Genomic DNA, 15,739 nt, shown 5'->3' with positions numbered 1-15,739 from the left:
AGTATCATGACATGTCATTACAACCAAAAACATGTAACAAGTATCGAACACCCAACCTCTTTGTTAAAAGTCACACTTCCTACCATCTTAGCCAACCACAACTTATGTTATATCTTTCTATATAAACATATATATTCTTTTGACGTTAAATAATACATTAAATAAATAAAAGTGAATTAAAAAAAGGGAAAAAAAGAATGATTACTTAATTTATAAATGTACAATTATTACTTTTCTAGCTTAAGCCTTAAAAATAAAAAAACGGTGTAATAAATCAATTAATTATGAAGAAAAGTATCTAACTTTGTTTTGATTTTCGAATTTGGGGTTTCATATTTGAGAAGGTTGTTGATCAACCATTAATCTTGTGTCACCACCGTAATTCGATGTCATTTGATGTCGACGACGATTCCATCTATATGTGCACATATTTACAAAATAAATAAACCCGAATAAAAGTAAGAAACCGGAGCAACGCCCGGATCACACACTAGTTAGATTAGTACAAAACCGATCGCACGAGCTTAAAATTGAAAGCATATACGAATGTACGATACGTACTCCGTATGATGTAAATTCAAATCCCTAACCCCAGTGGGCCAGTGGGCAGTGGCCCAATCTGGTTTTGGAACGGGTTATTGTGCACCCGTACGGTACCATCCAATTTGCTCTCTCCCCTTCGACTCTCTTCGCTGTCTCAGCCAGGCAGTCTGGTACTACTCGCACCAGACCACCAGTCCGGCAGTAAACAACTCCTAACACTGCCGCTGGAGAGACCCGGCTCAGACCACTACCATCGCTACCACCACCCCACGAGAACAGCAGTCAACAGGGCGCCGCGCCAGGGCAGAGAACGCTAGACCTCTGCACCGTGCGCAACGTCGTCGAATCGCCGCCCACTACACCGACGTCGGATCGCCTCCCAGGCGCCAACTCGCCCCCCCCCCCCCCCCCCTTCTCGATTTCAGGTATCCTACTTTTTAAAATCGAATTTTAAAATTAGTCTATTCCTCTTTGTTTGTTGATGCTTCAGTAATCCACCATGTTAATTTGTTTGTCAACTGCATTAATTGGTGGTTATTCTTATTCAATATATCAAGTTTTGATCTTCATGAATCACGATATGAAGGTCTCGGTGTTGTTTAGAATTATAATTGATGGTTGTTGTACACAATAAACAGTTATTGGTGGCATTTCTGATAACTCAATTAGATTTGATATTTCGTATTTGAATTATGATTTTGCATTTTGGGTAATATACGTTTGGAATTGTATATTTAGATTCGGTTGTCCTGACTCCTAGTAATGCGATTGTTGAGCATCTCTGTATCATAGAATTGCCATTTTTATTACTATAAGTTGACTTTATATCAGAGGACTCAATTGGAAGGGTTTCTCTTTGAGGTTTGAACAATAAGATTCTAGTATTGGTCTATAGAAGTAGTCCGAGTGATCTTTGATCTAAGGAAATGGAGGTAGAAAGCTAAATTTACTTATTAGTTTTTGTGGTTTTGGTCTATAAAGTTAAACTGATGCTTCAATTATGTGAGCTGACATAGGTGGTGAGAAAATTGCCTTCAGAACAGGTTGATCGTGAAAATTCATTGTCTGCTGGTTAAGTGAAGGGTGATTTTGTTAAAAGGGTCGTTTAAATGTTAGTTTTTTTTCCTTTTTTTGATTCAAAAGAGAGGCAAGCCTCGTACAATAAGAAAAAAGCAGAGCTAAGCAACTTAACGGGGTGTAGTAACACCCGCCATGTCCTCTTGAAGAAGCTTTGTATAATCTCATGTGGAGACACATCAAAGTACACAACCCTCTCCTCTTGGACAACCCCTAAATTGGCGAGCTTATCGGCCACCTTATTTCCTTCACGGTAACAATGATTGATGTGAATTTCCCATTCCCGTGAGCCAATGATCTTGCGGCAATTATTCAAAATGTAGTAGCATTCTCCAGCTTGGTAAACATGATTGTTGAGCACTTCAATACAAGCCTTGTTGCCCATTTGAACAATTAGCTTCCTGATTCCCAAGCTTCGATCTAGATTAAGACCAATCTCCCTGCTGCTAGCTCTGCTCTGTATGCCGAGCAAATTCCAAAATTGGCCGTGAAGCCTTGCATGAATATGCCTCTGCTGTCTCGAAGAACGCTTCCTCCAGCAGCAGCCCCTGGTGCACCCTTTGAGGCCCCATCCGTGTTGAAGCATACCCAATTAGGAGGGGGGGGGGGGGGGGGACAACCGTCTTACAAAGATTTCTGATTTAGCTTTCGAACCTGATACGTTGCTGTCATTAACACCATACGCTGCATTCCAGGTTTCTTCTACTCTAGCTCGCAAAAACGCACCTGTATTGATAGGGAAGGCAGAATTTGCTTGCTGAGCTGACTGTAAATGTATTCGCCTCTTTTCATCATTTCCACCCCAAATCAAACGCCTTGTACGCTTGTCAATGTTGTCACAAATCATTCGGTTTAAATGTTAGTTTATTATAATAACTAGGTCATTGTAGATCTAAGTTGGATTTCAGTTGGATCATTTTAGTTGAACTAGTGTAGTGGTGGTTCTGATATCTTAATGTACCTCTGTTTCAACATGCCTGATCCACTGTGTTCAGTGCCGGACCCACCATATAACATGGCTATGCACGTACATACCCATTATTTAAAATAAAAAAGAAAACCTGTTTAAAAATGTGAATTGTTATTTAACCCCTTAAAATTAAACAAAAACGCCCTATTTGACCATCCCTTCCCTATCCTACCCTTACCATTTACCCCCTTCCCAATTACCTTCCTTTCATTTATTATTCACTGATGTTCTCTTTCCTCACCTAGTCTTTCACTGCTCCAGCACTACCATACGTCTTCGGTTGCGAGACTATATTATCTCTACCTCACCCTCCATTGCACACACATAAACATTGGCCACTGTTGCTATATCCTCTGTTTTTGGGTGACGCTGTTAGCCATCGATGTGGGGCGTCGTTCCATTCTTGCAGACCATTGATGTTGGGCGTCGTTCAGACCACCGATGTTAGGCACCGATGTTGGTTGTTTGCTACTGCTAGGAAGCATTGTTGGTTGAGCGCTATTGCCCATCACTATTGGCCTCCTGTGTTAAAGAGTGGAATAAAACTGTGAAGGGCTGAACTAGCCCTAATTAAGTCAGTCCCATGGTTTAAACTAGCAAATAATGAATGTCACCCATGGGCATAACTGGATCTGGTGCAGTTTCGCCTCTGGTCCAGACTAAGGTAATTCCGTCCAGACTAAGGTAATTCCAAAGTGCTTTGAACTAAGGTAAATTTTAGAATACTACAATGATTGAACTTATTCTTTGTGAGTGTACTCCATGGGATGCTCTGGTTTTTGTGTAGTCTACCCCGTAGGCTGAGCTGATTTTAACTTAGTCTCCACTGGTGTACACTCACTTAGATGTAGTTTTATAATATTCACAAAAGTACAAACTCCACAAACTAAGTTACTTCTTATGCACTTGCTAATGTGCGGCCATCAACCAAGTGGGTCAAAAAGTTAGGTCCGACGAGTAGGACGGATTAGGGGTATAACCGTTTAAGGTGCCGACATGGTTTTGTGGTGCAGTGGCTCTCTTAGGCGGTGGCATGGTGGAATAATGTGGGTGAGATTGGTGAGGCAGTGGGGATGAGTGAGTGGTAGACGGCTGCTTCTCGTGCTGATTACTGCGTCAGAATTGTGGCGGTGCTTCAGCAGCTGTGATGGTGGTCGGGTATGCTTTGGATAATTGAGAAAGATGGTAAAAGAAGAGAGAGAATTCAAGAGAAAGAGTATGAAGTGTGGTAAATTAGTAAGGGCAGAATAGGAAAGGGTAGAATAAATTAGGGCGTTTTTGTGGAATATAAGGGCGCCATTTAACTAGTGTATAAGGAGGGTAGGGATGGATGAATGAGTAAGTAATTTAGTAAAATTCAAATTCTAGAAATCAAGTTTTAGTGTTCCCAAACGGGGGAATTGGAATTGAAATTTGTCATTTGTGATTCCGAAATTGAAATTCAGTATTTGAAATGAAATGTGAGTTCCCCAACGGGCTCTTAGGTAATTAGGGTTTAAGTTTGTGAATTTGCTAGGATTCGGGGATTTGGGACTTGGGACTACGTGGGCACACGGCGCACCAGCGCCAACGCACCATCACGAAACCACTCCCCCTGGTTGAGTCAGAAACGACATTAATGATTGCCGGCACCCGGCCGGTATCGGTAGTCGACGGAGCAACTAGCAAGGTCTGTTCCTATTTAGTAACTTTTCAATTAAAATTTCTAATTAACTTATTTTTGTATATTTATTGTGCAATTATGTACGGCGTATTATAATTTGAAAACAGGTTCAAATATTCAAGCTGTATAATTTTTGCAATTTAAAAGTACCTGTATTTGCCCAATTTTAAGTTCTCAAATAATAGCTTAAGAACAAGACAATGAGGAAATTGATCAATTTAGTTGAAGTCGGTCAGGAAAATAACATACATTTTGTTAATTGTTGGTTATTGTTGAAGTTTGGCTGGGAAATCATAATGCATATGTTTATTTTGTAGTCACAATTTATGATCAATATGCACCATCCGTAAAGGAAAAATAGAGTATTACATCTTGGTGAATACTTTGTTTTTTCATGGTATGCAAATAGCTCAAACTTTAAAAAAAATTAGTTTGAATGTTTTTTTTGTAGTATTTGGTTAAACAGGTCGATATGTGCCCTACCATTACCAAATTCCTTGGTCCGCCACTGACTGTCCAGCGCTAGTAAACTATGTCACTGGATTTCAAATAATGGTCGTAGTCCTTTGAATTTGAGCCTTGAGGGTTATTTTGTAAAAATGGATCATATTTTTGTTTCAAACTTGATTTTGTGGGTTCAATCTGTCAATGATTATGATCAAGTTCCTCTTATCATCGGGACAGTGTACTGCTATGGCTACTGCAACGCTTGACTCGGTAATAATGTACCCAATTCACTATCAACGTCAGTATAACCAGGATTCTTATGCTTGTCATTTATACACACCCAACCGAATCTCGTTTAGAAAAAACTGCCTGTCAACATGCTCCACGTGGAAAAGGTGAGATCAAATTAAACACTTTCAAGACTCATTTAGAGCTTAATGTATTTATTGGATAAATTTTGTTGGTGTTTAACATTGTTTCTTAATTGGTAGTGTTACCATTATCCAACAGGTGTGAATATATTGACCTACACAATGTGCTGGTACCTTATGGTGAGGCGTGGGCTTTGCAGAAGGCCATTGTTAAAGAAAAGAAATCTTTGATTGAGAGAAATGAAGAGTGCCCTGATACTCTAATTATGCTGCAACACCCTCCCGTTTATACTCTAGGCACTGGTAGCTCTGTGGACTTCTTGAATTTTAATATGGAAGATCCCCCTTATGAAGTTATTAGAACTGAACGTGGTGGTGAAGTTACCTACCATGGACCTGGACAGGTGCATTTTCTCTTTTTTACTCCGTGTTTTTTTCTTTAACTTTTTCTTGCACAGTTTGAAGTTTCTTTGACTACTGAATATGTGCATTTTGTGCGATGTGCTTTATAGTTATCATTTCTGACAATGGTTATGCATCTTGCATTCATCTTCTACTTATTTGAACCACATTACCTAGATTTCACTTTTGGACTATAACGACTCTGTTAAGATCGCAACATGGATTATAATGTGTAGATGTAGAGGAAATGAGACTGCAATATATTCTTTCTGTTGAAAGTCCGGAAGTAATAGACATCAGACTTAAGAATATGCAGAGTTGTGCACATTTCTGCATGTGTATTTGGTTTCAAACTTTCAACATGAAAGGTCAAACATATTGATATTGAAGTTCGACATTATATACGTATCTGGTATTGTCTTTTTTCTTTTGTAATTAATATTTGAATTGAAATCATCTTCGTCTCTTATGTCTAATTCCTTTAACTGTAGCTGGTTATGTACCCTATTATCAATCTTCGAAATCACAACATGGATCTTCATTGGTACCTAAGGGCTCTTGAGGAGGTGGTGATTCGTGTTCTTTTCTCAACTTTTTCCATTGAGGCGTCTCGACTCAAGGGCTTCACTGGTGTTTGGGTTGGTATGTATCATTATTACGTAATCACCTTATTGTCCAGGTCATTTATCAATAGGGTGCACCCATCATCTATGAGCAATATATGTTATGACCAAACGAGATGCTGCTCATTAGACTTTTAAGATGCATAATGATTGTTCATCATTCTAGTCTGGTCTTTTTCAAAACTTTTTCAATCATCTATTAAAAGCATAGCTTTACATTTACATGACGATTTCTATAGAATTTCCATCTAATTAGCTCCGAAATATAGGTGCCATGGGTGAAGAACTGACATGGTCTAATTATTCCTAGTTACCTTCAAGTACATTCATAACATGATGCTGTTTTACAGTGTTCAGCAGGGAATTTTGTGAAAAGCCCCTTCAAAAATACGGACAAGTAGTATTATTAAGTTAGATGTCATATATGTTAGCATTATTCATCTTCTCTCAAGTTTTATTTGTTCACGTCTAATGCAGGAAACCAGAAGCTGGCAGCAATTGGGATACGTGTATCTCAATGGATTGCATACCATGGACTAGCTCTGAATGTTTCTATAGACATGACACCCTTTCTACAGATTGTACCTTGTGGAATACGAGACCGTAAAGTTGGAAGCATTAAGCAACTACTTGGAGAACTCCAAGCATCCCGCCATTGTTCAACCATGGATCACCTCGGTGCTGATGATTCTCTACTCATCAAAATGGCCCATAAATCACTGATTCAGGAATTTTCTGAAGTATTCCAACTTAAACTTGAGAAAGTATCCCGGCCAGCATCATATTTCCAGATAGAGGAAAACCCTTCGAGTCATTTGGGTAACTAGGGTGTTGTGCATGGTATTCACTTGGAGAAAATTGGTATATCTGAAGGAATGTTGTGACTGAAAAATTACGGTTCCATTTCGAGAAAAGCAAAACCATGCTGCAGGGATGGGCTGATGTAGGGTTAACTAGCTTTTACACCAGGTAGTGGAGTAGATTGTAACATCATATATTCATATGAACCATTTTATGGTGCTATACATTGCTGTAAGCCTGTAACTAAGAGACTTCACAAAAGTAGTAGTATTTTCTAATTCTCGCTTTATACTTCTGATAAATTATTCCTTACATCAATCAGACCCCTCGATTCTTTGGCATGGTCGGGATAAATAGGGCACTTCTGATACTACTATGTACGTAATTGTGTTTGTTTTTAAAACGGCTTTTAGGAATCAAGTGTTTAGCTTTTGAAAATCAAGTACTGTGTTATTGCTTGGTGCACCATGCTCATATGTTTTTTTGCCGTAGTGTCATGTTCTTTTGCTTATGCACATATGTTCTTTGGTGCACCATGCTCTATATACACCACAGTCCCTAGTCCACGGATTGAACCTTAGCCATGCTCTTCTACTCTCCATTTATTTTGTAGTATATATAGGCTCAAGTGCTAAGTTTGATCTTCAACAAAGAGACCTATCGGTCACCAAAATTGAGGTTGTTTGGTTTACAAAGGAGTGTAAAACTATTTTCCCTAGGTGTAAAATTGTTCTTCTAATGGTGGAAATCATTTTCCCTTCAAAATGAAGGGAAAGCTGTTTTCCTTCCTTATCTCTCTTGTACACCACTTTCACTACCTGCTTACTTTCCCTTTCATTTTCCTTTCGTTTCAACATTTTTCTTACATGGAACCAAACAACGAAAAACTAATTTTAGAATTGTGTTTTCCAATGTAAATTGTTTTCTATAAAAATCGTTTTACACTGAAAATGTTTTACACCCAACCAAACGGAAGTGCTTGAAAGGGGAAAAGACCTGCAGATTAGAATAGAGAAGGTAATACATCTGCCCAGTGCCTGCCATCACAGTGACTGTTTCAAGCAAACATGCATTTGAGTTGAAATGGCAGAAAGAATCACAAACTCCGGCTTAATATTCGTCTCAAACCCAGTATAAAGATAACAAGAGAGGAGGGGAAAGTGTAATGGAAAGGACAGTTCAGAGATTTAAGTGTCCCTTTCAGGATTATTCCACTACCCAGAATTAACCAGTCGAGTGTGTCAAATGGCATGCATACAGGCCCAGAGCAAAGTTGCAAAATTCAGTTGAATGCAAAAACAACAAAAATGTGCCCTTTTAGATACCAATAGAAACAAGTCTGATACAGTATATTTGCCAAGGATGGAAGGGAAATTACAAAGCAAGCGCATCAGAAGTATGTGCCGGTACAAGAACATTGGTTGTTTTGCACAAACCCTCAACCACAATATAAGAATTTTCCAAAATCCAAAAAATTAAAAAAGACCCCTCAGAAAGAAGAAAAAGCTTTCTGATGTTCCCAAAAAATATTTGTTGGGGATATTATTATATCGATACCCAGGACTCCTTCCCAAGGGGCAGCAAAAAAGGATGAAACATATTCCAACTACAATCTTATTTCGTCAACGTCAAAGGTAAAAATACAGAAATTTTCTTCTCATCTAGCCCTCCAAAGCAGATGCTCCAGAAATAATTTCAATAAGTTCGGTGGTGATAGATGCTTGACGGGTCCTGTAACACCATCACAACCAAAGATCAACCACATGAAATGGGAAAATCAATGAAATATCCTACTGGTAAGTTTAGTTCCATTATCTTGTGAGGTATTTTTACTATTTGACCAAAACCAGCAACATAACTATATAAAAGTTTGCTTTTCAATTTCCCAAGTCCACAAACAGCACTCGGAATTTTTATGCAATGAGAGAAACTGAACCTGTTATAAGTAAGTGTGAGACGATCAAGCACTTCTCCAGCATTTCTGCTTGAGCTGTCCATGGCAGACATCCTAGCACCTTGCTCACTACAGGCATTTTCCAATACAGCATTGTACAATACCTGAGAAAATTAATAGACCAAAATCAATAGTCAATAAGATACCAAATTACCAATCAGAGTTCAAAAACGGGTCAAGGAAATATCGGGGGATGTGAGGGTATTTCTTAATCACTCCAGACAAAAAAGGTGCATAGACAGTATACATATTTTATTGGACATTATACATACAAACTCTTCATCTCAAAAATTACGGACCAAATTTAACAAATAAACTCCTATATGTGCTCTCTCAAAATCAGATTCAAATTATCAAGGTATGGCAAGTGAGTTCCATCTATGAGAGTGCTTACGCAAGAAAATTGGAACTCCGCAAGATTTTGAAGTATCTCTGACTTCGTCTCTCCACCTTCAATTTCATAAGAATCAAGTTCACCTAGTGTGCCACCAGCCTCAGACTCTCTCTCAACAATCTTTACAGGAAAACAGCTTCAAATCAGGTACCAAAAAAAGTAATAAAAAAAGCAATTCGTCCTTCGGCTGAAAATAGTACCTCGGGAGACAAGATAGTTGCCACTGTTGGCACAAATGACACAACAGAGCCAAACTTGTTAAATACAATTCTCAAGGCATCAAACTGCACACTCTTCAAGATATCATCTGCAAGTGCAGACACCTATAGAGAAAAGTTTAATGATCATTCAACAGTTGACATGGAAAACCGAAATAGCATATCCTAGTGGCCAATACCTATTTATCAAGATCATAAAATGTAATAAACTTAAGCTCACAACATTTCCTACCACCATAACAGCTAGACAGGATACAGAAAAAATCAGTAGAAAGCCATCATTAACCGAAACCCACGACATTTTACTCTAAGTACCACCAAATCCTAGCTGACTGATATGTTTTTCAAGACAAGTTATAAGTAGCTATACACGGTCCAAAAACGTTATAGGAAGCTGAAGAACTGAAAACAATAAAATATTTTCCTAATAGAGATTTTGGAATATGCTCCATTATCAAAATATTACTCTCTCCCCTTTTATAAGGGCATCACTTCCCATAATCGGCCGTTTTTTGTTTAAGTGCATCAGTTTCTATTTTTGAAACTTTCTACCATTTTTTTTATATTATTTCTCTCTTTTCATGTTCCCACTCCAAGATATTTTAATGTTTCTCTCTCTTCTATGGTTCTTACTCACACCATCATTTCCTACAATAAATAGTTCACCCATTATCACTTTCTTAAACAACAAAGTCACCCACTAGCCCCACCTACATATTATCATACTCAATTCAACTACACTCCTAAAACTATGTGCCGGTAAAACCGTTGCTTTTAATAAAAACGGAGGGAGTAAAATGCTTAAATGCAGGATATTCTAAAGAGAGCGACAAGATTCAATAAATTATGACACGAGAGGATTGTCTGAACAATACAGTCATGAGCTGATTAAATGTGAACATGCTAATTATTTGCAGTTTTTTCGGGAGAGAAGAACAGAAGAGTAGATATAAGAAAACCTGTGTGAAATTCAAAGGATTCTTTTGAAGCTCAGTCATGCAGAGCTCAATGTCCTTCCTTGAATCACCACGAATCAGCTGTACTTTGGCTTTCTCTCCCAAGATAACAAATTTTGTTTCTGATTCAGGATCTGCAGAGGCGAGTCAATTTATATAACTAGTGATCAGTACATCAGATCAAAGCTAAAAAGGCAGTGGAAAAAAAAAAAAAATATTATAGGTGTACCCAGGGCAACAATAATTACCATCATTCAGCTTCTTAACACCTCTGCTTACTTTGACTGAGGTGGTATTGATACCACCACAGAGACCTTTGTCAGAAGAGATTGCAATGACAACATTTTTCTTCACAGAAACACCTACAAGAGCAATAAAGAAATCAATGAAAACAGCCTACAAACTGAAGAAGGCAACTTATCACCACAAGCAGGAAAGTATTAGTTATTAAACTCTCCACTTAGTGTTTTTGTATAAACTTCCAGAAATGGGAATATATTCCCAATGATGTACGTTCTTCTCTCTACGAGTTTCTCATGTTTGGGAGGCCACACCCACCCAGACACTTTATTCTCTCTACGTTTTTTCTCTTTAATACACTTAAACATTGGAGGAGAGACCATCTCTCGAGGAATAGATAAGAAAATAATATTTTGCAATGCTGTTCTAAACTAAATTCAAATGCTGTTGAACCCGAAACCAAGGACACTCTGACCCCAACCAAAAGGCTAAGAAATGACATTCAGTCGACAATCGCCCTTACTGAACGCAACACACATAGTCACATAGGATAAAAAAGATGAGCTAAGATCAAGTCAATCCAAAAGAAATAAGACAATAATCAGACAAATATGTCAATAATCTTATCAAACACCCCTAAAAGGCTTAGCAGACAATCAGATCCTATAACATAAATCAACCAAGTCTATCGCTTACACTACTGAATACGGAGTACCATCTATGATTCAGACATCCAGAGCAGAATGCGCATACAATATGCGGAAAATGAACAATGACAATGTAAAAAAAAAGGTGAATATTGTACAACAGTGCCATTCAAGAACAGCAGTATTCAGGAATGGACAGCTGAGTTTTTGTTTCAATTCAAATCACTGGGTATATCAACTATCCTGCAGAATGTAGGGTAAGCAGTACTTGAGAAATTTGAACAATCCATAGATAGATGCAAATGAAGTTCCTTACTCGGAGTGTCCCCAAGAAGTGCTGTGAAAGGCTGCCACAAGCCACGAGAATTTTCAGTTTTTGTTTGAACTTGTCTCAGCTTTGAAGCAGCAACCATCTTCATAGCCTTTGTGATTTTCTGGATGTTCTTAATACTCTTCATACGGTTTCTAACTGCATTAATCATCCATAAAACAATAATGACGCCATAGGTAAAACTCAATAACATCAAATGGCAAAAGGGTGACAATCGCAAAACCATATTAATCATATGCCAAGTTACACTCACCAATTTGAGTTGAAATGCATCGAACTCCGGCAGATGTCTGCTCCCTGGAAAATAAATACCAGACTTAACAAATTAAATACATAAAAAAACCTCAAATTCCATACATTGCTTCTCAGTCCCAAGTAACTATCTACTTCCGGAATCAAAACCCACTAGCTACAGCTGATAGTGGTATTCAGAGATAAAATTGTTAACCTACTGTCAGCCAATATCAATACGAAGTACAAACAAATTGGAAATGACCAAATGTTCCCCCCGTGAAGAATTCCTTTAATGATGGTCATCAAAACTTCTAAAAGAAAACGTTTTTGAACATAATCAAATGGTTGTCCCTAACACTGCATTCACATAATCCTTATAGGCCAAACACTCAAAATTATATGCAATCATGTGAAACCACTTTTGGATCAAATTTCTAAAACCCATCATTCAATTAACCTGAATACAAATGCCATTCATCCATAAAACATTGTTTTAAAAATTGGCAACAACATTTAACATTTCACTTTCCAATAATGTTTCATTATAGAATCACGAATCACGAATCTCGAATCACGAAATGGAAAATTTAAGAACAGGAATATACCATGGAAATCAACAGGACAACCCCACCCACCACCCTAAAATCAAAACCCTAATTCTAAATGGCGGCGATCGATTTCATCAAATAAATAACTATTCCACGAATAAAGATCCAAATGAGCAGACAGAGATGGAGATCGTACTCGGAAGAGAGGAGGGAGGAGCGAAGAACATTGATCGGATTAGGCGAAACGATGGAGGTAAGACGCCTGCTCTCACGTCGTAAAGCTGCCATCGCCATTGTTGAATTCTTCGAGAAGATTGGGGGATTTGAAACCCTAGCTTATTTGGTTTGGTAGAGGGAAGAAGTGAATGAAGAAAAAATTAGGGATTTGGGTCTCTCGCTCCTCTTGTCTTTCGCATACACACAGCACACTGGCTCTGTATTGCCTAGGAGGGGCAATCCGAGTTTATACGTCGTCGTTTCATGCCTCAACTTAGCAATTTGACTTTTTTGTTTTAATTAACTTTTTAAAATCTACTCCCTCCGTCCCGGAATAATTGACATGTTTTTCTTATCGGGTCGTCCCTTAATACTTGACATGTTTCTAAAAATGGAAATATTATAACAATATTATATTATTTCTCACTCCACCCCTATTAACCCACCTACCTCTACTCCATACAAAAAATAATTAAAAATTCAACCCCTACTCAACCCCTACTCTCCCCCAACCCCATCTCTTAACCCACCTCCCACTAACTACATTAAAATAATACCCCCACTATCAACTACTCCACCTATTAAATTAAATAAGTCAATTCAAGTCCCTTAAACTCTGTGCCGGTCAAATCGGATCGAGTATTCCGGGACGGATGGAGTATTACTCTGTATAAAAAAAAATTACACATTGGTGTTTATAAGACAAAATAAATTTCTCCGTAAAAGCACAAATTCTTATTTAAAGGTGATGTACAATAAATACCCATATTATATATTGAATAAAAGTTAACTCAAAATATTTAAAAATTACACCGATATAATGTAAATGTTATTCTATTTTTAGTGATACATTTTTTCATTTTAACAAAAATTATTCTTTCAAAATCACTAATAATGTATAAAGGTAATCATTAAACCCTTTAAAACGTTTATCAATATTTTTATAGCATAAAAGTTAATCAAAACATGTTAAAAGTTATTAAAAAAAATGGATAAATATTATCCCGATATACAATAAATTTATCGTACACCTTATGCGTGCAATATGGTACAAGTTACTCAAGCTCTACTCTAACTTGAAATCAATAGTAGATATTAATAAACCCAGCCGAACAACTCGTACCATCCACTTAAAAACTCACTAAAAATTTTATTTATTATTCTCATTTTTTGAAAACTCCAACCATTAAGTCATCCTTCATGTTCATTTTCTAGCTTACCGCAAGTTGTTCAAAACCAATTCTAGTCAAGCTCAAACCTACTCAAGTGTAATAAGTCGAGTTTGAGGTCGATCAAGCCGAGTTAGAATGCTTCGAACTCAAGCTCAACTCGCATAATTATAAGCACCCATAGACAGTGTCAAGGTGAGACATGTATTCTATTTTCTTCACAAATAAGCACCCAAGTGCAGTGAAGGATAGTTGGACGTGGTCGCTAGTTCAAATTTTTTTTGGGGGGGGTGGGTGGTAATACCACGTAGTTTTATAATTTTCTAAATATAATTTCAATCTATTTCTAATTTAGTTAAGTGTTTTAAAAGAATTTATATGATCATTAAATCATATAAATTATAAAAGAGATTTAAAATGCATTTAATATTAATTAATTTTGTTAAATGTATTTTAGAAAATAAAAGATTTAAATATTTCCTTAAGTGAAAACATTTATTTCAAAATATGGCACTTGCCATTAGAGGTGTGTAAGTCTTTTAAATATGGTTTCCTAATCGTATATGAATTCCCAAGTATGAAACCTTATACAGAGTAAATAATCTTAGAGCCTAAGAGCAAGATTAAGGGGGTCTTGTCTTAAGATTTTCTTCAATTGTCATGTCACATTTTATTAAAATTAAATAATTAAATTATTGTTAAGACTCCTTAAGATTCAATCAAATTTAGCTTTTCATCCATATGCATTAAATCATTTAAGACTTGTAAAATTATGTAAAATATCATTTTATTATTTAATTTAACTCACATACCAAGTCTTAAGTTGAGTCTTAATTTTTCAAGACTCACTTTAAGACTTTGATAAGACTCGTCTACTTCAATGCTATAATTTCTATATGTCTGGTTTTAAAACTGATAAATCATATGTCATGTCAGCACACCTCATGTCTTAAGACTTAGTGCTGATCATGCTCTAAGAAAACTTAGCCATAATCATAAATTGTCTCTCCTCTCAAATTCTCCCCCTCAGCTCCTCTCAATTTAATTTCTCTCTCTCCTCTCGTTGGTCGTGCACCGCAAGCAGCAGCAACAACCCGCGAGCCATCACCGCCGCGTTGCCCCTGTCGTCGACTCGTCGTTGCCCCTCCGTCCCTCGTCGCTTACCGCCGAGTGGGTGGTGTGTTTTCTCTCCCCCTTTCTCCTCTTTTTGGTTTTAAATGCTTCAAAAAAAAATCAAGCTTTGTGAATTCAATTAATTTCATATTATGTTTGTTAATTAAATTAGCTAGATTTCATAGTTTTCATGCATAAAATTCAGATTTAATAAATAATTTAATTTTTTTTTACCCTAAAAGTTGAGATTTTAAATGTTTTAAATTCATGTTTGACCTAGGGTTTGAGCATGCTATTAATTAGAATTAAAAGAGGATTGATTAAGGTTTAAGTTACACTTTAAAGCTTAGAATATTTGCTGAAAATTTAATAAATTCTGAATAAGAAGTAAGTAATTATTTAATTTAGGAGGAAACTTTGATTGATTGATTACTTGATCAAAGTGGCACCTTTGAGAATGTACTCAAGGTACGTATATGTTTAAATTTTTTAATATTTTGGTGTTACTATCCGGTTCACCCTTAGGGCTAATCCGGAATCGGGGCGAGTTCTGGGTGGATAGGTTACAGTCCCCTCGTTGTTGCGGGGGATTGAACACGTGGTCCACCCTACCAAGTTCAGCCTCAATCATCGTTTAACCAACAAACAATTGGTGTACATATTGAGAATATGCTTATGTGTGTAGTATCATGCATAGGACGTTAATTTTATTGTAACATCATGTGATAGGTGAATGTGGTAGTTACTTGATTCAAGAAGAAGTTTATGATTCATATTTATTGTGTAATCATGTTTAGTAGAGCATGTTTGTCATGTTTAATT

General features: G+C 37.0%; 2 protein-coding genes across 7 annotated transcripts; one reads left to right on the top strand and one right to left on the bottom strand.

Moving 5' to 3' along the window:
• The first annotated feature begins 642 nt into the window (after nt 1–642).
• On the top strand, nt 643–7,186 carry LOC110795642 (octanoyltransferase LIP2p, chloroplastic). Of its 6 annotated transcripts, XM_022000665.2 has the most exons (6): nt 643–968; nt 4,107–4,259; nt 4,938–5,095; nt 5,211–5,475; nt 5,965–6,115; nt 6,574–7,186. In XM_022000665.2, exons 2-6 carry the CDS (start codon nt 4,209–4,211, stop codon nt 6,921–6,923), a joined length of 975 nt encoding a protein of 324 aa, XP_021856357.2. In that variant the 5' UTR covers nt 643–968; nt 4,107–4,208; the 3' UTR covers nt 6,924–7,186. The 6 variants fall into 6 exon arrangements, with proteins under 6 accessions (XP_021856357.2, XP_021856358.2, XP_056684292.1 ...); XM_022000666.2 differs by lacking the exon at nt 4,107–4,259 and having other exon boundaries at nt 645–968; XM_056828314.1 differs by lacking the exon at nt 4,107–4,259 and having other exon boundaries at nt 645–968; nt 5,192–5,475.
• A 997-nt stretch (nt 7,187–8,183) lies between these two features.
• Nucleotides 8,184–12,850, bottom strand: LOC110795643 (ATP synthase subunit gamma, mitochondrial). Its single transcript, XM_022000668.2, has 9 exons — nt 12,616–12,850; nt 11,891–11,934; nt 11,623–11,775; nt 10,668–10,781; nt 10,423–10,553; nt 9,446–9,568; nt 9,246–9,365; nt 8,834–8,955; nt 8,184–8,628 (listed from the first exon to the last, which is right to left on the bottom strand). Exons 1-9 carry the CDS (start codon nt 12,711–12,713, stop codon nt 8,559–8,561), a joined length of 975 nt encoding a protein of 324 aa, XP_021856360.1. The 5' UTR covers nt 12,714–12,850; the 3' UTR covers nt 8,184–8,558.
• Nucleotides 12,851–15,739: the final 2,889 nt, after the last annotated feature.

The sequence above is a fragment of the Spinacia oleracea genome, chromosome 5 (genome assembly GCF_020520425.1).
Source record: "Spinacia oleracea cultivar Varoflay chromosome 5, BTI_SOV_V1, whole genome shotgun sequence".
Taxonomy (NCBI): Eukaryota; Viridiplantae; Streptophyta; class Magnoliopsida; order Caryophyllales; family Amaranthaceae; genus Spinacia; species Spinacia oleracea.
Note: the sequence above shows the minus strand (reverse complement) of the source record. Positions and strands in the feature narration are given on the sequence as shown.

Bases quoted from the DNA above. Each gene is read 5' to 3' on its own strand.
- LOC110795642 (XM_022000665.2), top strand. From the start codon at position 4,209: ATGATTGCCGGCACCCGGCCGGTATCGGTAGTCGACGGAGCAACTAGC. The intron at 4,260-4,937 runs GTCTGTTCCTAT...TCATCGGGACAG, and splicing joins TCGACGGAGCAACTAGCAAG to TGTACTGCTATGGCTACTGC. The intron at 6,116-6,573 runs GTATGTATCATT...CGTCTAATGCAG, and splicing joins CTTCACTGGTGTTTGGGTTG to GAAACCAGAAGCTGGCAGCA.
- LOC110795643 (XM_022000668.2), bottom strand. From the start codon at position 12,713: ATGGCGATGGCAGCTTTACGACGTGAGAGCAGGCGTCTTACCTCCATC. The intron at 10,554-10,667 runs GTAATTATTGTT...TCGCCTCTGCAG, and splicing joins TGTTAAGAAGCTGAATGATG to ATCCTGAATCAGAAACAAAA. The intron at 8,956-9,245 runs GTAAGCACTCTC...TAATTTTCTCAG, and splicing joins CGGAGTTCCAATTTTCTTGC to GTATTGTACAATGCTGTATT.